Source organism: Hippoglossus hippoglossus, chromosome 12 (assembly GCF_009819705.1).
Source record: "Hippoglossus hippoglossus isolate fHipHip1 chromosome 12, fHipHip1.pri, whole genome shotgun sequence".
NCBI classification, from domain to species: Eukaryota; Metazoa; Chordata; class Actinopteri; order Pleuronectiformes; family Pleuronectidae; genus Hippoglossus; species Hippoglossus hippoglossus.
Genome location: NC_047162.1, coordinates 6,065,140 through 6,091,865, shown reverse-complemented (window position 1 = coordinate 6,091,865; position 26,726 = coordinate 6,065,140). Strand labels below are relative to the sequence as shown.

At 42.2% G+C, this 26,726-nt stretch overlaps 1 protein-coding gene across 12 annotated transcripts in view; it reads left to right on the top strand.

The window, feature by feature from the left end:
- The window catches only part of dab2ipb (DAB2 interacting protein b), a 167,576-nt gene that overhangs the window by 114,258 nt on the left and 26,592 nt on the right, over positions 1–26,726 (top strand). For 11 of the 12 annotated variants that reach the window (XM_034601782.1, XM_034601783.1, XM_034601781.1 and 8 more), the window contains 3 exons: positions 14,424–14,577; positions 16,364–16,462; positions 19,757–20,311. In XM_034601782.1, coding sequence (XP_034457673.1) covers positions 14,424–14,577; positions 16,364–16,462; positions 19,757–20,311 — 808 coding nt within the window. Of the gene's footprint in view, positions 1–1,211; positions 1,354–14,423; positions 14,578–16,363; positions 16,463–19,756; positions 20,312–26,726 lie in introns of those variants that run through there. The other variant, XM_034601792.1, reaches the window with a different exon arrangement.

Below are 26,726 nucleotides of genomic sequence, written 5' to 3'. Positions count from 1 at the left end.
TTCCACTCAAGTCTTTTAACATAATGATGGCTATATTTTCTCCAGACTGTTGAATGATCGAGCTGAAATATTCTCTTGTCGTTCAAGAACACATTTCAGGAAAATAAATAATGAAACTGGCTCATGCCAAACTGGACCCGTTTCAGAGTATTTTTTTCACAGATGACTGGCATTTCTGGGTCTTTGGCTTTTTTTCGGAGCTCAAACATCAGTTTTAATTGAAGCGTCTCTTGACAGCTGTGACATCAGTCTTCCCTCACTGAGTCGCCAGCTATGCGAAAAACAACCATACGATACATCTGGCAGCGAATCTCCTCCCCAAACCTGGCTGTCCTCATTTCCTCCACTTCTCCCTCGCTCCCTCTGTCTCTCCTCCGTACCTTCCTTCCCTTCTCTTTTTCTTTTTTCCCCAGATTTTTCTTGGAGTCCCAATATCCGGCCAAGGACCCAGGATTTTCCCACAGAGTGTGGTGCTGAAGGCAGAGCTATTGTTTCTTGCTTACAGGGAAACGGGTAGGGAGGAGGAGGAGCAGGAGGAGGAGGGGGAGGAGGCAGGCTCACTTCCTGGCTGCCAACTTGGGGTCTACATCAGTGTGAGAAAAAGCAGGGGAGACAGATCTGATGATGACAGAGCAACTGTGTATCCTAGGGACTGACTTCAGCCAGAATAAAATATCGAGCTTTGCTCCATTTCCCAGCAAGTAGCACCCAAATAACTTTGTAAGAGGCTTGCAACTTCCCTACTTGACCCTTTTTTGGTTTAATTATTCTTTTACTTTCATGAATATTAGATATGGTGGGAGTCTGGACTGTCCTTCAGGGTACCTTAGATGAATAATTTGTTTTGGCAATATATGAATACACATTTTATGTCATTATTTTGCAATTTCCAAAGCCGAACTATAGTGCAGAGACGGAAAACCTGTCATTAGGTACAACAAAATAGCTGTAGCTATATACTGTAGAGTATATTCTGCAGAATAATGTAATAGCTCTATATGGTAGTATTATTTAGAAATCCACCCTTACCATTAAATGCCCATGTAAATTTGGTTTAAGCAGTACTTCATGGTAATACAATGTTGCTCTGGGCTATAGGCAGGCTTGTCCTAAATTGCAGCACTGTCTTTTTAAATGGGATGTGGAGAGGGGTGTGTTATACATCCTTTGGGAGTGGTGTGGTTTAACTCTGAGGGCAGAGGCTCCAGCCACGTTCCCAGCGACTCAAAAATAGTCGGGAAAACACTGAGACCAGCCACTAGTGAGGAATGTGACGGAAAAGGGAAGCTGCACGTCCCGGGGATCTAGCTCGGCGAGGTTCTGCTGGACCATGTTTCACATATTCAGTAGATCGTAGGTGTCGTTTTGTTTTAATGCTTTATTCATAGCTGTGCTCACTGCCGTGGATGGTTACAGCTGCAGCTGCACGCTGTGGTTTCACAAAAACCTCTGTCCCTGCATCCACCCACAGTCCATGACTGTACGTTGGGATTTTATCTGGCTATTTTTTGCGATAAGAAAGTACTGTCTACGTGAGGATTGAACGTAAAAGGAAGGTCTGGAGAGTTAAATATAAGGAGGGGAAAGCAGTGTAGCTAAATGGTTTGAGAGGAAGGTGCTTGGAGAAAAACAAGGATATGTTTAGACTTGAACATGAAAACTATTCAGTGCCAGAGGCAGATCTTGGCTTTAGAGTTTAAATAAGATTTCCGTATTGACAGTGGGCTACAGTGGTTCTACAGTTTAGAACCAATTATGTGCTAAAGCTGCCTCACCTGTCTAAATCTAGTATTAATAAAAAATGCAACAAAGTGGGAAAAGTAGCATTTGCAGAGATCATAGGCTAGATTGTTTTATCCATGGAAGTTTTGTTCCGTGTTGCGTGGGAAGAAAGTCTCTACCCTTTTTGTTTTGTATTTTTTCTCTTTGTGAACTTGAGTGTTTGCCTGTTTCTTTGTCCAATGCCACAGGGATGTTTGAATATTCAGGTCAAGAAGTGAAAAAACACACTTCCTCATCTCCTCGACTTCTTTGCACATGCTGTTATCAGTGCCCTGAGCGCTTCACAGTTATGGAAGAGAATAGGCTTATTTTTACATTTTGCTTGCATCGAATTTATACTTTCTTCAATTCAAGCTTAACAAATAGAGTGAATCTCTTGTAAAGATACAGTACATGAACACAGCAGTGTCATGTATGCTTATACACACAGGAACTAGCACATTAGCACAGAGGCACGCACCATTTCCATGACCTTGTCTTGCCTTAAGTATTCTCGGCCAAATGGTCAAGTCTGAGTCATACACACTGATATGTGACTTTCTTGTCTCTAATATTGTTGTCGTGGTTACAGCAGAGTGGTATTTCCATTATTAATTTGGTTCTCCTTTTATATTATTTTTAAAAATCCTTTCCACGTCCCTATAAAGAAAGTCCTTTGCAGGCCCTTGCAGGACTGTAATAAATACGACCAATCATTTCATTCGGACCAAATTATACGCTGGCGTACCCCCTCTGTCACTAACCGACCTTCCTGCCCCTGCTCTCACTGCACATGATCTTCACAAGCCCTAGAGATATACACCACTGAGGCAGAGACGATAGCCAGAAGTTAGCGAGCAAATCTCGGTAAAGTCATCTTCTAGCAGTTGTCAGCCAGTGTGTGTTTGTGTTTTTGGGGCCTAGCTTTGATGATAGGGTCACTGGGAGGAGGTGGGATGTACCGGCTGCATATTTGTAGTGTAGCCTGCACTTACTAGCTTTTCCATGATTACCAACCCTAGCTTTAAATGCTAGATCAATAATGGCTAATGAGGATTATGAAATGGGTAATCCCGAAGTCAACATAAATATGTATTTGTGACTTAATTGCGTGTCTAGAGTAAGACCATAAATAGCTTTTCACAGTGCAGTGCGTTCTCAAGTAAATATGGTAAGGGACACATTTTCACTGACACCTCATCACCCTTCATGCTTTAACAGTAAGGATTTCTGGATGGCCCGAAGCCAGAAGACATCAGTTAATTGGGCAGACACTTGGCCCGATTAGTCCGGTTGTTTCAGTATCCTTGGTGATAACTGTATTTTCCTTTCCTCCACCTTCCATCCCTTCCCTCTCCCTCTCTGCTGTGGTATTTTTGTTCAGAATTCATAGGTCAAAGGTTCCCTGAATTACAAAGTAAAAAGTAAAAGTCTGTTTTTCTTTGTTGCGAGTGCCGTTTTCCTCGGTTCAAAATAATGAATCAGTCCTGACCTGTCGAGGTTATTCGTTGGCAGTTTCAAAGTGGACTGAGCTTGGCTGGTGTTTTTTTAAAGCCCCTATAATTATCACAAACAAACGAATCAGGCATCTGATTCATTCTGGGCTGATTAGTTCCCTGACAGCTTAGATTGTAAGGCTGTTTATACTTGCAGCAGCGAGTTACAAGTTGACAATACAAATGTATTCACTCGCAATTATTCATATATTCAAATGTTGTTAATTTTGCTCTCACGCATTTTGTGGCTCAAACTCAAATAATGCACAAAATGTTGTAATGAAGACAAATCAATGGAGTGAAAGTTAAGTACATTACATGGATTTTGGTTCGATTAAATTTGCCCTCTGATGGAATAATCAATTTCTGACCCATGACTTCACTGTGGCTCACAGTCACATAATAAATAGTTTAAGTTAAAGAAAATCATTCTTAATGCTGTTTTTAAGTGAAAATATACAATGAACACATTCATTGTTGACCCACTGGTGTAACTGAGAAACCCCTTAATATTAGGTTTTAGTAATGAAGTTATGTGGGAAAGAGAGAAAGACAAACAATCAAGCTATTCTCATTTTTCTTGCTCAGCTGGTCAAGAAAAGTAGAAAGTAGTGAATACAATATAATGTCTTATAAACAATTTTTCATGATGCTGGTACTTCTATATTTACCGGATTAGTAAATACTGTATATGATAGTACAGTGCAATATATTTATCATATGTCACAGATGAGGCATTATTGTACATGAATTCAATGTTTAAATAGACACAGTTATTTTTACAGCTCTCCCCCCCTCATTTCTGTGAGTGTTAGGGCCACTTAAAGCGAACAAATAAATGGGATAATACATGAAGAAAATTGTTATATTCCCAGTTCCACTCCGAGGAGTACAAGCTCCTACTGCTTACTTACTACAAATGTATTTTTTTTTCTTTATCTTTACCCTTTTCTGATAAATTACGACTGTATTATTATAGTATTAAGACTTTATTCTCGAAAATCTCATTTCTTTTTTCTCATTATGGCCCTAATACTCTGTAGTGGATTTTCTGACAGCATCTTCACGTGAATTTTAGTGTTTTTGTTTCCTGCTCGGGGGACACCACATGTGTGTGAGTAGTCACAGCACATTGTGTGTCATGAGTCATGAGACAGTGTTCCACCAGGCTGTGTGACTAAACCAGATATATGTACTCTTGTAAAGTCAAATTCTACCATGATGGTTTTTTTCCCTCACATGTCACATTATAAGTGAACAGTTTTTAAATCAATATACCGATCACACTGCGTCGGTAGGCTCCCAGAAGGCCATCAGTCATCAGTATGACATTCGCCCTTTGACTTTAGCTGCTATTTAGGGAGTTACTGTTTGGGCTGACCTTTGACCTCAATATAATTTCCCTGCAATTGCGATGTGTTGATTATCCTATTTGAATTGCTGCAATCCCGATGTAATTACTGTGAATAAAGCGATGGTCAAACACCCACACACCGGCACACTCACACATAGTATGGTGTCATAAAAATCCATTGTGCTGTAGAAGCTTCATTATTTGCTCTAGTGACCGTTGACTCGTGGCTCTTAAAACTGTCCAGGGAAGAGGAATGAGATGTAAAAAGGATGTACTACATGTGTCACATCCTGCAGAGTCGGCCGCAGAATAATCCTCCCATGAAATCGCTGCAAATATTTAAAAAAACGTAAACAGTCCTCGCAGATTATTGCAGGTAATTGACGTGCTGTGTTTTGCAGCTGCTAAAGTGCGATTGTCTGCGTCCAGCGGTTCGCAACCAGCTGTTCTGTTCTCCGACTCTCGGCACATGACCTCAGAGCTCAAACCTCGGCTCGGCCCCGCTCCAGAGCCGCTTCTCATTGCCGAAGTATTGTATTGGTCCCCCGCAGTGAGTGTCCTAGCAGATGTTACACTGAATTACCTCGCAGCCTAGCAGGGAGGCTGCGCTCTCACTGTAATCAAGCTGTGCACAAGTGTGTGTGTGTGTGTGTGTGTGTGTGTGTGTGTGTGTGTGTGTGTGTGTGTGTGTGTGTGTGTGTGTGTGTGTGTGTGTGTGTGTGTGTGTGTGTGTGTGTGTGTGTGTGTGTGTGTGTGTGTGTGTGTGTGTGTGTGTGTGTGTGTGTGTGTGTGTGTGTGTGTGTGTTACCAGACAGCCTGGCTTGGTGGCCGAGTTAGCTCTTCCAACAGTTGTTCTCCAACCACCTGATCTCAGTCACCAGCCAGATTTTCCCACAATGAAGCATGTCTGCCAGTGCTCTGAGTCAGACATCCCTGCAGACTCATAATAAAGGGGGCCTAGTAAGGCTGATTATTTAGGAGATACTAAATGCTAAAGCTAACTCCCTCATTCCCTGTGTCTGGCATGTGTGTATTTGTCAGGGAGGCGTGTGCACATGTCTGCATGTGTCTCATTCTTGTCCTTAAAAGCTTCCTTCCTCTCTGTAAATGAAAGGCCATCTTTGTGTGCAGCTATTCCTTCCATTCTTAGCTAATGTGGGTTCCCCTCTATAGAGCTCTAACCGCCTCTTATTATTCTTCACAAAAGTGGTCACACTATAGCTTCATTTTTTTACTTGGTGCAGTGATGCCTGGGGCAGGGTCTCTTTCTCTTTACCCCTCTTCACAGCATTATCTCTCTTTTGTCTCATGTGCATTATTCCGCCGGCAGTGTAGGAGCCGTCAACCAGCACAGGTGCTGCAAAGCACTAATGCACTGGAGTTAGACCGACGGCAACGAGACGATGTACATTTTCCCCTTTTTTTTTTCTTTAGCTGTCTTTGTTATTGATTTAATGGACATTCGGCACAGCCAATTTAGGTCTTTGCACACCGAGTCCGTATAATTTGTCTGAAAATGTTAACAAACAAAACTGTTAAATAAACACGACGTCATGTTGTGTCAATCATGTTAACACACCGATCTCGAAACCTTCGCCGGTCAGTAAACAGTTTTGATTTCCTGGGTTTTTCACTTCTGTCAAAGGTCTTTCCAGAGAGTAGTTTGACTGTTCAGCCTGATAAATTATAGGCATATAGTGTGTGTGTGTGTGTGTGTGTGTGTGTGTGTGTGTGTGTGTGTGTGTGTGTGTGTGTGTGTGTGTGTGTGTGTGTGTCTTTATCTATGTATGTGTTTGTGTGTTTACCTTAGACATACTGCCAAACACTGTTTTGGATCAACTGGATTGATTGGGACAATTCACAATTCGCTCTTTGATCACAAGATTAAATTCTCCTTGTTCCTGACGGCGTCTCAGAATTGGATGGGCCAAATGTATTCTTTTTCACTTTTCAAGAAGTGAGAGGACCACAAAATCATCCTCACCGTTCGACTCCAGTTTATCTCCGACTGAACATTTTCTGAACAAATAGAATAATACGACCCATCAGACTCAGTGTGCAAGGTTTGGCTGACAGATAAAAAAATGCAGACTTGGTTTGCAAATACCTTCACTGAGGTCACAGAGTGGAGGGTTGGCCGGGTCTTTTGTATTGAGAGTGTCTGTCTAGACTTGATGAGTGTAAATTTTCCTCTTAGGGGTTATTGGTAAAAGGAATGGTAGTTGAGGCCGTCACATTAGCTACATCTCCTCCAACTCACCCCAACCTCAAACTCTGTGTTTGTCTCCAGAGATCGTCCTTCCTCTGTACTGTTTCTGCCTTTGACAGTGAGTGAGGCTTGCTCTTGAAGGGGTCTTCTACCCGTCCTGATTGGATTTTGGGCTCGGAGGCCTGTAGCCACATGTCAATGGTTCCGCTCACACATCCACCGTTCTGCACCAGTAGCGTCTGACAGGATCCTCCTCGTCTCTTCCCCCTCACCTCCTCTTGACTACTCTTTCCCTTCTCGTCTCTTGCTGTGGGGCCAGATGTTTGTTTTGTTGTCTATATTCTCCAGCTACCCATCACCCAGCTGTTCCGGCACCCCTGTGCAGATGACATTTGACAGCTGGCAGGTTGATGCACTAAAACATATATTTTCATGGGCTTAACAGAACTCCAAATGCCACTGTATCGCTGCAAAACATGCGAATGAAGGACGTAAATCTGACACTGACACTGCAGTAAGACTTTAACTTCCTCTCCGAGCTGAGGGTGCCTCATTATTCACTGTGAGAATTAAGAAGGACTAACCACATCTGCTTGGTTCAAATGAGCGATCAGCCAGTGACAGAGCACTCCGCAGTGTGACAGACACTTGGTTGTTTCATCACAGCCTGTGGTCCTTTCCACTGAGTCAGCGCCAACGCAGTGGGAATAATGGACACTTTATCGTGTGAGGCTTGATGCATGAATAATGGCTGATTTGTCCAGTTGCCTGTCTCTGCAGTGTGTGTGTGTGTTTCATAATCAACCTTGAACAATTACAGTGCGATTGTGTGCACAGCAGGAGTTCCACTGTTAACTGTTTTGTTTTTCCTGCTTTAATGTTTGAGTTGGGGCCCAGGTGCGAGCGGAGTGGTCGGCGTGTTGCTGGCTGGATGGAGCCTGTCGGTTTGAGCACCATGTTACATGGCGATGCAGCTGTTAGGAGAATGTTGCAGGAATAAATTTGGTGAAAACTTTGCAGCCTCTCCTTAGGTACGCTATTACAAACCACTAGTGTCACCACTGGGCTTTCAGGTCTCACCAAACCCTTACAGGCAGCATTGCTGCAGATTTGCTTTCATCATTATTTATCTGAGAGGATGAATTTGTCTTGTCATCAACATCGTCTTTGCTGTCTGTGTTTTCATTATTGGACTTTGGCTTGTTGATTACAGATAACATCGAAATGCAGTAACAGAGGGTGTTGGCCCATCACAGAGCCAAGCAGGTCCTGAAAAATGAATAAATGACCTTTCCTTAAAGATTACTCCAAGCATCAAAAGGGAAAAGTATTGCATTCAGTCCACATCCATGCGTGGGGTTGCGGAGGGCGGCAACTAATCCCAGCTGACATTGGGTGAGAGGCAGGGTACACCCAGGACAGGTCACCAGGGCTGACACATAGAGACAAACAGCCATTCACACCTACAGTCAGTTAAGAGTGTCCAATTGATGTAACCCCAATCTGCATGTCCTTGGACTATCTGATGAAAATGGAGTACCCAGAGAAAACCTAGGCAGACATGCAGAGAACATGTAAATGTTGAAAGGCCCCCGGCCAAACCAAGATCCAGACCAAGAACCCTCATGCTGTTACGTGATAGTGCTAAATAGATTATTATTATAACTGGGCTCCCTCTTTTATTGAGATAGCCCAAAATGCTATTCCTCAACTTGAAGGAAGTGAACCATGTTTTGAAAATCAAGTTCTTTTGTGTTATTTTAGATCAAACTTTACATAAAAAGTAACCTGCCTGGCTAAATCTGGCTCATTAACATGCTGAACTCAAGTACACTTGTTAATTAATGTGTATTTTTCTATTGAAAAAAGCATAAACATAAAATAACACCTATATTTTTTGGAGAATAACTAATATTATTGTCTGTGATAAGGATGCACTTGTCATATATATATATGGAGGCACAAACTGGAGCTTATGATTTACACCATTTTCATATTCAAACCATTCACTGTGTCCTCATCCCCTGAAGGGAAGCATCTGCATTCATTATGTTTTAGTACTTATTTATTCAGATTTATTTAGAACATATCATTAATGTAGCTGACACTTAATGTCTAAAACAATTGACAATAAGTCCACATAAAGGAGTGGGAGCCACAGAAATCATCAAAAACTTTGTACGCCTCCGCCTGGCATGTGTTTGTTTGGTCGAGCGCATTATTAACAAGTAATTGCTGTGCCAGTCTGTGAGTGGGGAGCGTATTGATTGTTGTAGATGCTGCTCTAACAGCAAAGCAAAGTGCTGTGTAAACACTGTGTATCCACGGTGAAAAACTGTTAGCAAGGAGACTTAACATCAGGTCGCTTAGCTCTGGCATTAAGTGAGGGCCTCTCCTGAGAGAAGTACTTGTTGTGTTTAGGTTATGCCTGAAGCTTAACTTTGGTCATTGGGGTAAGTTCGTGTGTTGGATAATTACTGCACAGTAGCGTGAGTGGAGGAGCAACACAAAGAGGGTATTATGTAAAGATTAACACCGCTTCACATGTGCTATAACGTGCTGTTGTTGTTGCAAATGTGATTGTGTTGGAACAATGCATATTTGTGATGCAACCCAGGTGGTTGCAGACCTTCAAAGCGCTGTTATTTGGAGCCGCACCACATTAATTCAGCCTGTTTTCAACTATCGGTGCAAAAATAGTCCCTCGTGGCGCAGCCAGCCAGCCATCAAGTCAGTGTGTCAGAGGTCTAAGTGCTCTGACGCCTATATAGGCCCAAGGTTTCAGACTATATCAGATCCCAGACAGGCTATCAGATGAACTCTTTACAGGATGCAGAGACAAAGCACACTGGGCGCAGTCCAGACACACTCAGAGTCCATTACTCTGCTCTGCTTTCTGCGGCGCTCGCTCCTAACTGGGTTTCTATTGAACCTTAGCAGGGCACAGTGCATCTCGTTCTCAGACTGCGCTGATAGAATTCATAGATAATTATGCAGAAATGTATTAATGTAATAACTCTCTGCGTTCTCAAAACTTCTTTTTAGTCTCTGTTCCAAATGCCACAAAGTCTGTGAAGATTCTCAGTCATCCAGGTCATGGTATCCTTAGAAGTTGCACTCGAGTACGAAGGCATATGGACTCGCTTGTGTTTCACCTCTTATCCAAAAGGCTTATTCATTTCTAACTGACTAATGGGAGGTTTTAAGTCTTTAAGCTCTGTAAGTCTGTATACCTGTGATGGGAGCCGTTATGTCACGTGAAATATCACAAATGAAAATAAGGAATAAAAGACTGGGACAGACCTTGTAGTTGTGTTCGCTGATTTTGCTTTATCTACTATAATCAAAGCATTGATGCCATGTGTCCCTCAAACGGAAGGCCAGAAGTAAAGAATAGTCTGTGTACATAACCAGCATCCAGAGTCCAGATAGAGGGGCTTTTTTTTAATGTTGCCCCCTTCTCCATCAACCCCTGATAAAAAAAATACCATAGTTTGAACGTGAAGATGTGGAGATTAAAAAACAGAAAAGTCTTCAATGATGTCCCCCTCTCACATCTTCTTGAAGGTAGTTGCATAGATACACATGATGGAAACACTATGCAGTTCACTTTTTATTATTTTAGAATTTCGCTAAAACTTGTTCAACATTTAAATGGAAACTAAACCGTTTTCATGTTGAAAAATAAATCTTTGCGTCTCTTTGGATGAAGAGACTTTCACACAAACATTTAATCCATATATGTATGCAAACATTTTATTGTATTGTATCATAGTATTATAGATAAGATATGAACAGTGTTCTCTTCACAAAACTGCTCTTTATAGTTTGACCTTTTCATTTTATTCCCTTCTGCTCTTTACATAGTTGTGAGGAGCCAGTGGAAGTTTCCAAACCGTCAGACACTTGTGTATCTCCTACATAATATGTGAAACATTTAAATAGCCAGAATGAAGCCCAGGGGACAAGGAGAGATGGATTAATCGGTAGGCAAGAGAGGCGAAGGGAGATAAACAAAGTTAAACAGATGAACAGGGAGTGGAAGAGTGAAATGGAAAGTTGTGTACCAAAAAAATCCACTTAACTTAAACAAACCCCCCTTCACCTCAGGTAAACACTGAATGAGAGGAACACAATATTGGAGGGCTGTCAAGGACAGAGAACATTTGCTGAGAATAGACGATGCTGGGGGAGGGGAACCAAAGTGTGGAAAAATGAGGAGATGAGGATGACAGTCATTGCTTGTAATGCTGCTTGTGTGCGGAGGCCGACGCGAACAGAGCGTCAGACTGGCTGGTGCAGAAGTTATGAGCAGATTTCACTTGCCAGACGTGTCGTTCATTGTCATTATTACAAAGTGGCGCACAAAAGGCTCTAAATTACACGTTACAGTAGAATTTAATACAGTGCCATGCAGATGAAGGCAAGCATTATTATTCATCAGTTCCTACCCCCACCATTTCCACTGACACTAATGTTCTTATCTTATGATACGCTGAGAGAAAAGAACATTTCAACAGAAGAATAAATATTTCTATATCACAACATGCAGAATATTATTCCATATTATATATATATATATATATATATATATATATATATATATATATATATATTAGAAATATGCCAGTGCATAAGAATCTTTGATAATGATGGCACAAGTTGGTTTCCTTCAGTTCATCTGTTTTTAAATCACGTAAACATCATCATCATGCAGGTTTTGAGACTAGAGACATAAAGTTTCTCTATCTTCCTGATTTCCCTCCTCCTCTTTTATTTGACTCGCTCGCTGTTCTGCCCGGTACCCAGTCAGCCAATCACAAAGCAGAGCTAGGTGCAAACATTGCTTCCTCTGCAGCTGTGGAAAAGGCTAAGAGCTCCTGAAACTGGATGCTCACATATGCAAAGCTGTCCTGGCGGTGTTTGCACATGTTGTTGTGTTTCAGAGAGATGAAATTTGTGCATATGCGTGTGTGTGTGAAAACAGAGCGAGGGCGAGGAAGGGTGGACAGATTATTATCTACTTTGCATTGGACGGTGGATTTGACAACAAAGCTGTCCGACTGTACAACAGGGCTGCATGCGGCTGTTAATCTGTCATTACGGCTGCTGCATGTTATTCCTGGAATGCTCTTCTTTTAGTCCACAGCAGAGATGTACAGTACACACACACACACAACCACACAGAGGCTCACACACTTGCATGAGATTAGCGTGTAAGCCGTCCACAGAGGGCACTATTGAAAGAATGTTCTCTCTCATTACATCAGCAATTGACCCTGTATCGTCCGCATTCCTGCAAGTAGCTGAGTGTCAGGGGCTAATGTGTATGTAGCTGTTTACATCCCCCACCAGCGTATTAAGCTTCTTCATCCTCTTATCACTGTGAGAGTGACGAGAACACGGATATGGTCGATGGCGGGCTAAAGGCGTCAGTTCCTTTTTGTTCACTTCACAACATGTTTGACGATGACATAGTTTTAAATACTTAAAGGTGGGGTTAGCAATTGTGGGGAGGGACTATTCATGTTTGAAAACAAGAACACCCTTCCCTTCACTTCTAGTTCGGAAGCTCCGCCCCCCTTATTTAGGCACTCACAAATTAGAATTAGCCACCAAAAACATTAGCATTAATGGTAGCCAAGATACACCCTCTGTTTTTGCATGAATTACACGTTCAAGGACCAGAATCAGGCGCAGCAGTGTCTGTCTGCCTTTCAAGAAGCATGCGTACTGGATTAAAATTGCTTACCCCACCTTTAAGCTACATGTTAATTTGTGCGTGTTTGTGAAGCTAAACGTTGGCCAAATATTAAGCTGAATGATGTGGATCGCTGGCACATGCATATGATCACTGCATGAAGACACACTTGCTCTTTTGTGGTGACAGTCATTCTCTCTAACTCTTCTAAAAACACAGAAAGTAGGGCGACATCAAACACAGCAAACAGCAGAAAGCTCTTTACTTTGTCTCCTTCTATTCTCCGCCTGAAGAATGGCCAAGAGAAAGGGCTCGAGGGCTGTCATTGTGAGGATACCGAATGCTTTCTAAAGTGCACTCCGGGGCTCTCGTCATAAATATCCGCTCTGAGAATGCTCTTTGTGTGGTGTGTGTTTGTTAAATGAACCTCAGTTGAGTGTGAGGTTTATCACCGTGAAACATTATCACATCATGAAAATTGTGCAAGTCTGACCATTCATGATAATCAATGATACAAATCGTTGCCTATTTGTAGTGTTTCCACCAGTTTGCAGAGCGGCTTGACTCAAATCGTCTATGCCTTTTCATTGACTCATTGCATGAGAAGTCATAAAGCGTCCGTCAGCAGAATGGAATGCATGGGAATGGATAGTTCGGTTCGACCTTGAATTTTTAGCCATGATCTGGTGTATTGTTTTTGGGGATGGGGACCCCAAAATGTCCCCACATGATTGACATGAATATGCACACGGGTGTCTGCAGTCTCAGGGTTGTTATCTGTGTTGAATCAGCACAACTTTTATTGCAGGTGTGATGACTCATTCAGGATTTGACCAGAATAGTCACATGACACATGCAGTTAGGTTGCAATGTGTCATATAAATATATAGCTGAACCTAAATTAAAATAGAGCTTCGACGTATGACGAAGAAAAACCACACTGCTAGCCAGTTAGCCAGTCGCCTGATTTTTGTCCTTCCACTGTTTGTATTGGTCTAATGAATCAAGATTATTCGTTGCCGTTTGCTGTGTAACATTAATAAAACTTTAATATTAACTTTATATGTGAGCATGATTTGTTGTGTCAGGTAGATTTTCTTCTGCAGTGGTGGTGAAGACAACAACTCCCATGATCCCACGCTGCTTCACAACAAACCAGGTCTTCTGTTATTGTTTTGATTGAGAGACCCCTAGTGGTCAAAGTTGCATATTTTACATTTAATTATGAAATGAATAAAGAGTTTTTGACATTAGTGAAGTAATGAGAGCTGAAAAGGCTGGGGTGGCGGGTTGGGTTTGGAATATCCCAGCTCCATGGTCCTTATCAAGATGTGAGATTGTGATTTGGGTGGTGGTGGAGTGGGTCATCCACTAATCAGAGAATTGGTGGTCTGATTCCCAGCTCATCCAGTCCATTTGATGAAGTGTACATGGGCGAGACACTCAAACTCAAATTCCTGTGCTAGCAGCGTATGAATGAGAGGCATGACTGATAGGCCAGGCGCTAGATATAGAAGTACTGTGTGAATGTGTGTGTGAAGGGGTGAATGTCAACTCTACTGTAAAGCACTTTGAGTGGTCATTAAGACCAGAAAAGCGTGACTGAATGGAGGTCCTTCACCATTTGAATGTTTGTATGGAGGTCTCGTCTCAGTTTCTGAATTGTTTCCGCTCTAATGAACACGTGTTGATTTACTCATCCTGCTGAAAACTCGCTGACTTTGAGGCAAGTGGAGGATCCTCTCGTCGTCACCCTCACACTTCACACCTCTCTCTTCTTTCACGCTCACCACGGACGCTCGATGATACGTGCGGCGCATATGCTCCCCCTCTCTCACTTCCCGTCCTCAGACTCTGCAGGGTGACTCAGTTCTCTCTCTCCCTCCTCTCCTCCTCTCTTAGATCTCATCTGATGCCGAGGCTGAAGGAGTCTCGCTCCCATGAGTCATTGCTCAGCCCCAGTAGCGCTGTAGAAGCTCTGGACCTAAGTATGGAGGACGAGGTTATCATCAAGCCTGTTCACAGCAGCATCCTCGGGCAGGACTTCTGCTTTGAGGTGAGGGGACACACATACATGTACACATACACACAGTCACAACATTCCCACTACTGGCTCCACTTTAATAAAAGCATCCACACACAGCTATACATTTGATGTTGTTATGGAATTTCGAAGTAGGATGAGTTATTTCAGGCATCACTGTGTAAAAGTCATGTTCATTTTAGAGACGTATAGATGGATATGTCAGAAGACTTCTTGACTTGGTGGAACATAAAATTATCTTGGTTCAATCACAGATCAATATCATAAGCAATGAATAAAATACCTTTTTTGTAACGTGAAAAGATCAATTAGAAATATCACCTACCACCTTAAGTGTCTTTCAGCACATTGTTTTGGTTTTGCTTTGGGATGCACATTCTGAATTTATCCGGCACTCTTTAACAGCCAAATAAATTGTTGCGGTTAAAATAAATAATCATTATTTAGATAATATTTGAATATGACATATTGGAGAAGTGTCTGACGCATTAAAAAATACCAATGCAAGGTATAAGGAAATGATTAAATTGTAAATTCAGAAAAAAGCTGACAACTGTTTTTTATTCAAAAATAGCAACATGTCCACATGCTGTGAGGTCAGACTGGTGCACAGTCTCTTAACTGTGAGGCCCAGATGTTAACAAGGATTTTCTTTGAGCAGAATAACTGATCAAAATTCTTATTGTCTGTTAATGGTTAAAAGGTTAATGAAGAAAATCCCTAGTTTTACTCTTTTGGCTGACAATCACTAGTCTCATCAACGTCGTCTTCAGTCACAGCTGACAGTGACTTCTGCAGGAAAATATTTAAAAACTCTCCGTACGCAACCTGCCCTGCACCATGTGGCAAAAAGACAAAGTTAGCGACGATAGCTGGAGAACAAAGTGGAGCATTCATACGCTAATGAGCCACATTTGACACCAACAAACTGCTGGAGATCAAAACCCTGTGAATACTTGACTTACATTAATCAGCCAGACACGTGACTCCATATCAATCGTAATGTTGCCCACATCTGCTGTTGAGGGTACTGTTGATTACACGGTGACCGGAACAACTTTAGGGGATTATATACAGTATGAGTGCTGTGTTTACAGCTTGTCATGCTGCCACTTTTTTAAAGTTCTGCTTATGCAGAGAAGAAGCTAAAGATAATAAAAAAAAACTTTAGCAGTTTGCTTTAGGATTCTGGGTCAGCGGAAGTTGTGCTGCTGTGTTCTGTTCCCAATTCCAATTCAATGGGCTCGCTCACACATTTTCTGGGACATTTTACTAACGGGATTGGCAGCAAAAGTTCCGAAAAATGTCGGGAGCACCTGACTCTGACATTTGCGTTCTCACGTCCAGCCCCTCCGGAAAATTTCAGGAAAATGTCCGCAGATCGGTAAATGTCTGAACGCAGCTGTAGAGAGAAATGACTGAACCCTGTTGTATCCCATAATCTCTACTAATCTGTATAATCCTGCTCATTACATCATTTTCTCTTTTCATGCAGTTTTTTTGCACTGTGCATTTTTTAATCACTCAGTCATCACCCAGTCTGCCAAGCAGCCATCTCTCTCTCTGTCCATTCAGTCATTCCCGAACTCTGCCAAGTCATCATCAGTCTCCTCATGTTATCCCATATTTGTATGTGTGTGTGTGTATTTTCGATAAGCTTCTTTGCAGTCACAGAACTGCTGTTTATGAAATTTTGTAAAAGCCATTTCTTTTCCACTCCCGCTCCCTCTTTGTTATGCATTAAGGGTTTAATCATTAAAGCTTTAATTTTCTTTCTCTGTCTGCGTCGCGACGGCAGGTCACCACCTCCACGGGGAGCAAATGCTTTTCCTGCCGCTCATCAGCCGAGAGAGACAAATGGATGGAGAATCTGCGGCGAGCGGTGCAACCCAACAAGGTGAGTACGTAAATAGGAGTGATGAGACCGTGTGAAGTAATCAACACTAATCACTAATCACTAATCATGTGCGAGTGTCCCAATTCCAAACCGCACCCTGCGACACAGACAAAGGCAGCGTGGGCTATAAGGTGTTGACATCGTGTCGTAAATCATGCCACAACAGAGCCTGATGTTTGCATCCAGCTGTGCTCTCGCTGCACCTTGGCGGCAGAGGTCGCAGCGAGGAACACAAAGACTCCGAAAGTGTTTTCCTCTCGTGCGCGTCAACACCGTATGTAATCTTGACAAACACAGCTGTGGCGGAGGGAGAACGGCAAACATCTCAAGCCAAGAAAAAAAGTCCAGATCTCGCAATGTCTTTGCTTCCTCATCTGTCATTATTTCGCAAATTACTCACTGATTAGAACTTTAGGATGAAAAAGATCCTTAATAGCGTTCGAGTCTCCCTTATCTCATTTGGCGAGGATGCTTTGCTTCTGTCTGTCTTTGCTTTGCGTCTTTTATGATTTTTGAGAGATTAGATGCAGCTCAGTGTTTTCTGGCAAACACGTAGTCTGGAAACAGATGGAACTCTTTGGAGATCGATAAGGAAGTTGTCTTTAAAGAGATTAAGCAGATTTTTTTACACTCAATTTACCACTTCACCTGCTTCTACTGCAGTTACCACTGTCAACTCTGCTGCTTCTCAGAGATTCGACCAAAGATGAAGGTAAAATATGAAAGTGAAGGAAATGCTTTATCCAACAAAATGACAGCATGGAGATCTATTTAAGTAGCTGAATGTTCTTGTCATTTATTTTCACTGAAAACTTATTTAGCTCCTAAAGGACTTAATGGCTAGCAAAGAAATACAGTGACAGTTTTATAGCAAATAACTAAATAGAAACAAACCATCCCATCCACTAACATGGAGGAAGAGGGATTTATTATGTATGCTGCAGCCAGTCACCAGGTGGCGATCCAGACACTTATGATTCACTTGGGGAGCAGTCATGTCGTCCATCTTTATACACAGTCTATAGGGAGAACATTGAGAGGACATTATGCAGGAGGCAGACAGATCTCTCAACCTGTTAAATTGTTTGGGGCTTTCAGTCACTATTTGTTATCTTAACATCACCCTGAAGTCTCTTTTCTGTTGCTGGTGGAGAAGAAAGCAGTGCAAAATAGTAATTGTAAAAGAAACTAGAATGATATCCAGTAGAGTGAATACCTCCATCATAGCCCAACAGTTCCCTTGTGAAACCACATTTAAATCCACTAGATATGGACTTTTATTTGGATCTGCACCAAAATGAATATCAGTCCCCTTAACATGCTTGATTATTTCGATCAAGATCCATGTAATATGGAACTATGAAACTGAATATGTTAAAGCAAGGGATAGAAATTAAACAGAATTACTGGATCTGTCCAGTTGTCCAGTCCAACCCCCCAAAATAATATATGTGTTCTTTCTTGGCCCATGTGCCATCCTCATGTGGAAATTAGTTTAATAGATTTGTGTATTCCTACTGACAACAAACAAGCAAACAAACAAAGCAATGGACAGGGGCGTCAACATGCAAACAACTCTCAGAGTTAATTACATTTGGTCTTTCTCTGTAGCTTTAAGCCAGATGGGGTGTAAATGCTGAAACTGCACAGTTCATCTCCTATGTAAGAGGATAATTATGGCTAATTATGATAATAGGTAATTTAGGTGTCGTCAATATGAGTGGTGTTTTATATTTAATACCTATGTGTGAATATAAATATACACAGAGCCAAGTTTAATTTGTGTTGATGGTACGGAGCACCGTCATTCAAAGTGGGAGTACACTGTAAAATTGACGGCATTGCCGAGGAGGCGTTACTGAACACTGATCACCCGTGTTACCAAAAATAAATCCCAACTCTGGATCTTCATGGAGAACAGTTCTGTGGCGTTCTAACACTATAGAGTCTGAGGAACATCAGTTGACTGAGAACACAATGTTTATGACACATTGTTGTTTTCCCGTTGAGTTGCTTCAGAAGACGGAGCCGTCCTATCCGATTAGGATGTGCTGACTGACTCAGCACATGAATCATTCGAGTTGAGGTATCTGGCGTCATTTGGGGAGATAAATAAGGAATGGAAGCGATTGCTTATCGCTGTCAGTGTCTGCAGGAGGGGTCGCTCTCTTGATTCGTGGAGAACGGACCTGAAACCGAAACAAGAGTCACCTCACCTCGAGATTTGGTTCAAGAATGTGAGATAGCTGGAGATGGATTAGTGGAGGGACTTGACATTTATGGATAAATGGGCGAAAAACTGTGGGAATTTAGAGTGAGGGGAAGTGGAAGGATCTGGCATTACTCAAAAAAGAGGATGGTGGAGGGGGAATAAATGTTTCTTGTAGCCGCAGATGGAAAAAGGCCTGACCTGTTTATTTTAAGGGCTGTGAAAAAATGCCACTGTCCTTTCTTGGTGGGGTCAGTAACATAGCCCTGTGTTTTTCCAGAGATTTGAACCAACTGTTAAGAAAAACTCTTCTACTTTAAGTTACAAGGGGATTGAGAGACATGATCCTCTTGATCCACACATTTAATGTTCGACACATTCAATTCTATATATGTTAATGGTTAATGGCAATAGAAACACTGGGGATGAATTGAATTAAATTGCACAAAAGATGTTTTTTGTCATATAAAAAGCATCCACATAAGGTTGAGATTTCATAGCATAACTGCAGCACTTCAAACATCCAAAGGCCTACTTATTATGAGAGGCTTCTGGTTTTCTTTCTAATTATGTCATTATTAGCTCCTCTCGTCCTTCTTCTCTTCATTTTCAGAGCTAGTCTTCAAGGCAATCTGAATAATGGGACAAAAAAAATGTGCCCCACTCACGGCAAATGGCAATTTATGACATAAGAATGGGTTAGTGCTCTGAAATAATGTAGGTGTGAGATTTCTTAGCTTTTAAAAGTCAGTTTTAAAGTTGATTCAATGAAATGTTTGAAGTACTGTCTTGTAAATGGAGAAACTTAAAAATCCAGTTGAGGCAGGTTTTGATTGATTGTTATTACCTTATTTCTGCAGTTATTTGATTCACTCAGTCTTGATTCGTTTTTAGGTTCATTTATTAAGTTTATTTATAAAGTTTTTAATGACAATATCAAAATGCCGGAGTTAGCCAAAAGGCAAATTTTCATCTATAATCCCTTTGGTCAGGTGTAAAGGTGGTGGTTTTTTCTTTGTGATTTCACTGGTATTGGCAAAAAAGTCACTCACTAAACCCGAGCCTATCATCCTCTCTGTCTCCAGGACAACAGTCGCCGGGTGGAGAACCTGCTGAGGCTGTGGATCATCGAGGCCAAGGATCTGCCGGCGAAAAAGAAATACTTCTGCGAGCTGTGTCTGGATGAATCCCTCTACGCTCGCACCACCTGCAAGCTCAAGACTGACAATGTGTTTTGGGGCGAGCACTTTGAGTTTAATAACCTACCTGCTGTCAAGTGTATCACGGCCCACCTCTACAAGGACACGGACAAGAAGAAAAAGAAAGACAAAAACAATTACATCGGACTCGTCAACATCCCCGTCGCAGCGGTTACCGGGCGACAGTTTGTGGAGAAATGGTATCCGGTGAGCACGCCCAACCCCCCTAAGGGCAAGACTTCTGGGCCCATGATCCGCATCAAGGCGCGCTATCAGAGTATGAACATCCTTCCCATGGAGATGTACAAGGAGTTTGCAGAGTACACCACCAACAACTACATGCTGCTGTGCTCGGTGCTCGAGCCCGGGATTAGCGTCAAGAACAAGGAGGAGATGGCGTGTGCACTGGTCCACATTCTGCAGAGCACGGGCAAGGCCAAGGTTAGTACAAATAACACGATTTTATTTCCACCACCCCCCCCCCACCACATTTATTCTCTCCACTGAGAAATAATGGATCCCAGAACCAGAAAATCCGACCATTATCTTGCCATGTGTTACAGACGAGACATAATAGAAGCACACAGAGGTTAACTATTCCTCTGCTTCTTGCTCATCCGATGAACTATTGACCCCCGCAGCCATAATATGCCGCAGACACAGACCAGACAGGAAGGTGATTTTCCTCCTGCTGCACCAGCCTGTATTACATTTTTAACTCGAGCTAATCCTTTACATGTATCCCCTGCAGTGCTTCCCAGCATACCAATTCTGAAGGGAAGCACAATATAACCACCTCAGTCTCGAGCACTACAGGCACGAGGAGATTAGTCTACCACAGTAGGAGCTAAGTCTCCCATGACAGCAGGCTGTTTGGGCTCAGATAATGTACCATGCATCCAAAATAGCTGGTTTTCACTTCACTTTTGGTACCAAAGCGTGTGTCTTTTCAGTGCAGAACAACAATCCTGGGCATTTTATCCCTGTGTAAACAGGAGAATAAGAGATATGACAGGAAAAAACATCTTATTGGAAGCTGATGAGGTGTGAATAATAAATTTAGAGCTGAGCGATTGTTCATTTGGTTTAATCGACCAAACAAACAGTTAAATGTCTATTTAAGGAGATGCATTCTTTTTTTGTTTTTTCCACTTTTGGTGTTAAACTGGGTGACTCTGGCTTAGGAGGTAGAGCGGTCGTCCACTAACCAGGTCAGTGGTTCGATCACAGTTTTCCCCATTACGCCTGCTGAAGTGTTTTTGGGCAAGTTACTGAATGGGTGAGGGTAATAAAAATACTGTAGCTCCAGGTCTGGTCTGTTTGTCACCTGGTGATTTGGGGATTTGGGGATTGATTGAGAAAATGATCTAATAATAGAAATGATCATGAGTTGCAGCCTTAAATAAAGTTTAATACTAATGGTTTCAATTTCAAAGGATTTCCTATGAACACGTTTATTTTTGTCAGGAAATGGGTGTTTGTTCTTGTTATGTCTGAAGTTGTCGTGTTTGAGCTTTTATTGAATATTGCTTCAGGCTGTTTTCATCGCTGCATCATTCACTTCTTTGTTGTCTCCCCTTTGTCACCTCAGTTTAGTTTTCCTGACAGTATCTCATCAGCATCAGTTTGAAACTTTCTCTGGCTTTATCACAGCTCAGCGGAGCGAGGAATGATTGGCGCTTAGAGACGTGACGTCTACCACAACCACTACGTATACCTCCAGTCTGCCGGTTCAGAGTGACGGGGGTTAGAGGGCCACAACTGTTCCCTCGAAAGATAGTCACATCCTTAATTACTCTCAATTAATCCCCACCTTCTGAGCAAAGCACTAAAACGTATTAACTTATTCCTTCTCTCCAAAATATTTCTTCCCAGTGGGTTCTCTGCTGGCAGTAGGATGTGCTGCTTGTAAAATATTACAGGCTTCAGAGATGATGCCTCAAGATGGCTAATCACGAGAGAGAGACTCAAATAATGTCCTCACCACAACTGTGTTCAAGAAGAAGACAAAATCTGCATGAAAAATTCCTTTTAATAAAAACTTTTTTTTTCTTCTGGGGCTGTAAATACAGAGAAAAGCTGCAGCCGCCTTCAGAAGAAGAGGCGAGCAGCCGCCTTTGGACTGATGTAAACAGCGAGAATTAATGAAAGCCAGTGTCGGAATGAGAAGTGCGAGCGCAGTTACTGCAGCTTCCTCCTCTGAAAAGACTTTTATCATTCAGGGCACTGGGATGTGCTCTGACATATTTAGTACACGCAGACTTGAGTGCACGCTTCTCCTTCAGCCTTGATGGATAAAGCCGTCACGTCATGCCAAACACAACATGCAGTCCCACCAGCAAACCACTTACCCTAAAATAATCCAGAGGCCTAATTAGGATATCCTTTACATAAACATTATTTTGGCCAATTTTGCGTCGTTTGCTCATTTCCAATCCGATGATGGAAGTTCCTCTTTCATGCGTTGCCAAACTCGGGTGTGGTTTTTCTGAACATGGCTGATTTATATTCGGGAAGGCCCTTTGGGTATTTACCCTCCTCCTTGTTCTTGTTGTGTAGTTCAACTATCCCAACTCAAGTCAAATCCACGAGTCAGGGTCTTAATTCTGTCAGTGGCACAGCTGATTTCTGTGGCTCAGACAGAAAAACGGACTCTTCATTGTACTTGAGTTGGAGAAATCACAAAAGTGCAGCGGTGGGATTTAACAAAGTACAAATTACTTTGTCACTGTACTTAACTACGTTTTTGTTTTTTTACTTAAGTAGATACATTTTTCCGGTACTTTTCACTTTTACTAAACTACATATATCAGCAAATATTTGTTATTTACTACACTACATTTTATCAATGTAATGTGTTACAGCTACAATGGATTCAGAAGAGGCCACCGCCAAGACTCAGCCATTAATTAATGAATCATTAATGACAATGCAAGTTTTGTCATCACTATCATCTGCAGCTTTCTTTCAAAATATAAAAGAATGGTCTGTACTAAGGGACGTGCACTTGCATCTGCTTAGTAGCCAATCAGAGCATCCTCCCTCTGAACTGCCCTGTGATTGGTCAAGGCCTTATCTCACGGAGCAGATGAGGAAGTCTAGTTTTCTCTCAGATCCCTTGATTTACATTAAGGTTATTATGAAATTATCTATCAGTAACACCAAATATAAATATATTAAAATTAGGGTAGGTAAGTTATATACCAATCACAGGGCAGTTCAGAGGGAGGATGTAAACTCAATTTGGTATTTTTTTGTCTTTTTATTTGTACTGTTACTTACTGTTACTAAAATGTTTGAATGCTTCCTCCACCTCTGCAAAAGAGCACAGTCTCTCACGGTGAACAGGAAGATTCTTTTTTGAGATGTAGAAGTAACTTCTGCTGATGTGCATCGTGCTCAATCAGCTGTGCACAGGTGGGAAACAGCTTCCAACTTCAGCTGGCAACTGTTGAGAGATGCAGATTGGGGCTTATGATGGAAATTAGCATGCAGCACTTCTCGATTTCTGTTTCTCCATGTGTCATTTTATCACCCATCGCCAAATAATTACACCCGGAATATTCTGCTCCGTTGCACACCCACTCCTTCTCTCCTGTTCTCCCCCCACTTTCCGTCTTTGTGTTCCTTCATCTCTCTTTCATGCTTCGTTGCATCTTGAGGCCACAGCTCTCTGGAGAGATGTCATTGCCGATGATGTATTGATGTCTGGATGTAGTGAGCACGACGGGCCCACCCTGCATGGCTGCACAGATGCTGACTTTATGCACACCTATGTGATCACAAGGCATTAGCAGAGAGATAGCAGGTTTATCCGATTTGATGCAGGGGAAAGTTGGCTTGCAGCTGTATTAGGATATATGTGGTCTAAGGGGGGCTTCCACACCTGCTTGTTTGGTTCGAACCTTCTGACTTTTCAGTTTAGTCTGAACCAACTGAACAGGTGTGAAAGTTGCCTCAGACCACCAGAAAAACAAGTGTGTCTCCAGACTAAACAAGCCATGTTTCATGATTGTTTGCAATGTGAAAAACAGATTTTGGGATAGTTTGGACCTTTGGACCAATTGCAGGAAGTTGAGAAAGCATTGAACAATAGAAATAGAAGCGAAAGTGGTTTACAGGATTGCTTGTAGTCTTCGCCTCTGATGATGCTAAGGACGTTCATCTTGTTGGTAGTAATACAGTGGCAACGTTTTCTCCATTCAAACTGAAAGATTAGCCCTAGTGAATACAATGGAACAATTGACAACACACCAACGTCAGACGCACGCCCGTCTACAAACCAATCAATGTCATGTATCAGAGACTATCAAAACTAATCAGATAAAATGCAAACAATGAACCATGGTTCAGACCATGTTCAGGACAGGTGTGAAAACACCCATAGAGAGGCCACAACCTCAAATAAACTATCGACATTTTATGTTTAAAGAAATTGACGCTATAAAATCTAAAAAATCTGAAATCAAAATGAGAAATCCAGTCATAATATTCCAGCTCATTTCCTGTGTTATAAGGTCATGATGCCGCCTCATCCCCCTGTGGGACCTGCTGTTATGTCTCTACATCCAGACAGCGCTGTTCGAAGCTCCACAGTAACAACAACAAGCCCCGCGCTGCATTTGCCTGGAGAAGTTCACCTTTCTTTCATCCCAAAATATCCACTCCTGGCACAAATCCTCTGCGTTATTGATCTAGTCTTCTCGACGCCTCAGCCCCTGGCGAGATAGGGTTCTAATTTTGTTGCTGCTCCTCTCAGCAGAGCGGACTGTTGGAAGTGACGATACGGAGGATTTATCCTGGCAATAACTGGCCAGAGGAGGGTGGCGCTCTGGTTATTATGCCGTTGTGTTTTTTTATGTTACTGCTCCTCGAGGTAAACTAACAGCTTTGTTTAAGAGGCCGAAAAATGTGAGTTCATCCTCTCTGCATCCGCTGTGAGAAAATTGTTGCCAGCCCGCAGCGCAGCTTCAGTTATGTTAAACGCAAGTGTCTTTTTAATGCATTCAGCGCTGCCATCAGTGGGCAGTGATGCTCATCCCCACAGCTGTTGCACATAGGCACACTTTGTAGTATGTATGTAATACAGTGTGACAGATGATTTACTAACATGACAGGAAGCACTCTGGTAGCTCTGTATGCCTCTGGGCAGTTTTTTAGCCTGGCTTTAATGAATCAGTCGTCCCCAGGGAGGGCCAGAGTGTTCATAAAATGCTAGTCACTTGTCAATACCCTCCACATTTACAGGGAAAATGTCAGAATCATAGCCTGTAAGTGTTGTAACGTACAGTGATCGCATCTCCCGTCTATGCTGTCATTGCTTTTTGTCCTCATGTCCTTCTTGTTGGTGATGGTATTGGACTCTCACGCTGCACTGTCCTGGTGCGCCCAGAGGGTCCAGCAGCAGAGGAGAGTGAGCTGGAGGCAAGGACATCTGTTACCTGCGGTTGGCCTGGGCCGTGCGTCACCCACAAAACAGCTGAATAGAAGAGAGGCTCTCTCCTCTGATTGGCTGACTGAGCTGTTCTTGCTAGAGCTCCATAGGGAACACTGAGAGAGATGTAAAACGACATTGAAATGGTTTCTGGTAGTTGAAACTACAAATATGTCTTCTTTTGGATATCAAACCCTCAAATTAAACACAGGAGAGGTGTTTGATGTTGACCTTTAATAGCTATGATATGGCTACATGTAAAAACCCTGTCTGCACATATTATGTGTACAGAGAATCTTCTGAATCAAATCCTATAACCCGTTCAGCCTATGTTACATGTTGTTTTTGCTCTTGTTACTTATTTTTGTTATACATGTGGCTGGCTCAATGTACCTCTCTTTTGTCCAACTCTGTTATTAAGCCTGAGATATTCTTGATTACGACTATCACATAGAACAGGATGACTTTGTCAAACTGCAGTTGTGCAGGAGCCAGGAGGACACCGTTCTGTTCTTTGCAGAGTAGAAAATGTAACACGGATTTGCACTTGCGGACAATATTCTGTGCACCTGCCTATATTGAACTAAAATGGATGATACAGGAGATAGATGTGTGTTCGTGCGTGTGTGTGTATGAGTGAGATGTGTTTTTCAGTGAGGGAGCCAGGGTCACATAGAGTACAGTAGACTCGTCATGTGGCCATAGATCTATATGAGCTCTTAGCAACACAGGAAATGAAAGCAAAGCATTTCAGTGCACTTTCTCTCCTCACACTGTGTCCTGTACAGTTTGGGCTACTGTGGCATATCCTCGGCCTGATAAATAATTCCAGCAGGATCTCTATTGACCATCTCCTGACAGCGTGCAGAGATGGAGGAGGGGTGAAAACAGCCAAACAGAGAAAGGTGAAGGCACCGACACAGAGGATAAGAATAAAGATAGGAAATTAAAAATTAAAACTTGCTTTTGCAATTGTTTGTCTCTTTTTGATAGAAACTAAAATCTGCCATTCTGATTAGCCACTTAAGCTGCCTGGCTCAATGGATGGCAGTGTCGGTCAGTTTAGGTATCTCACTATGAGCAATTTAAGTGAGATCATATCATTTGCCTGGAAAAGTCAAGAAAAAAGCAAGTAAATTAACTACAATGAAACAAGAGGAAGTATCGGAACCAACAAGACATGTTTTAGATCAGGTTCATAGGAGCTTAATTGTCATGTAAAAGTGGGAGAAATTTCCTTTCAGTGATCAAATATACACCGCAGCCTCATTGGCTGTTAACATCAACACTCACTAAATACAAGACATAGAGAAATACACACAGACAAACATGGGGAACATACACAGCAAGTCGGCAAACATGATGTTCGGAAGCTGATGACACTCTCTGCAATAACCCCCCTCCAGTCAAACCTATCTTCAT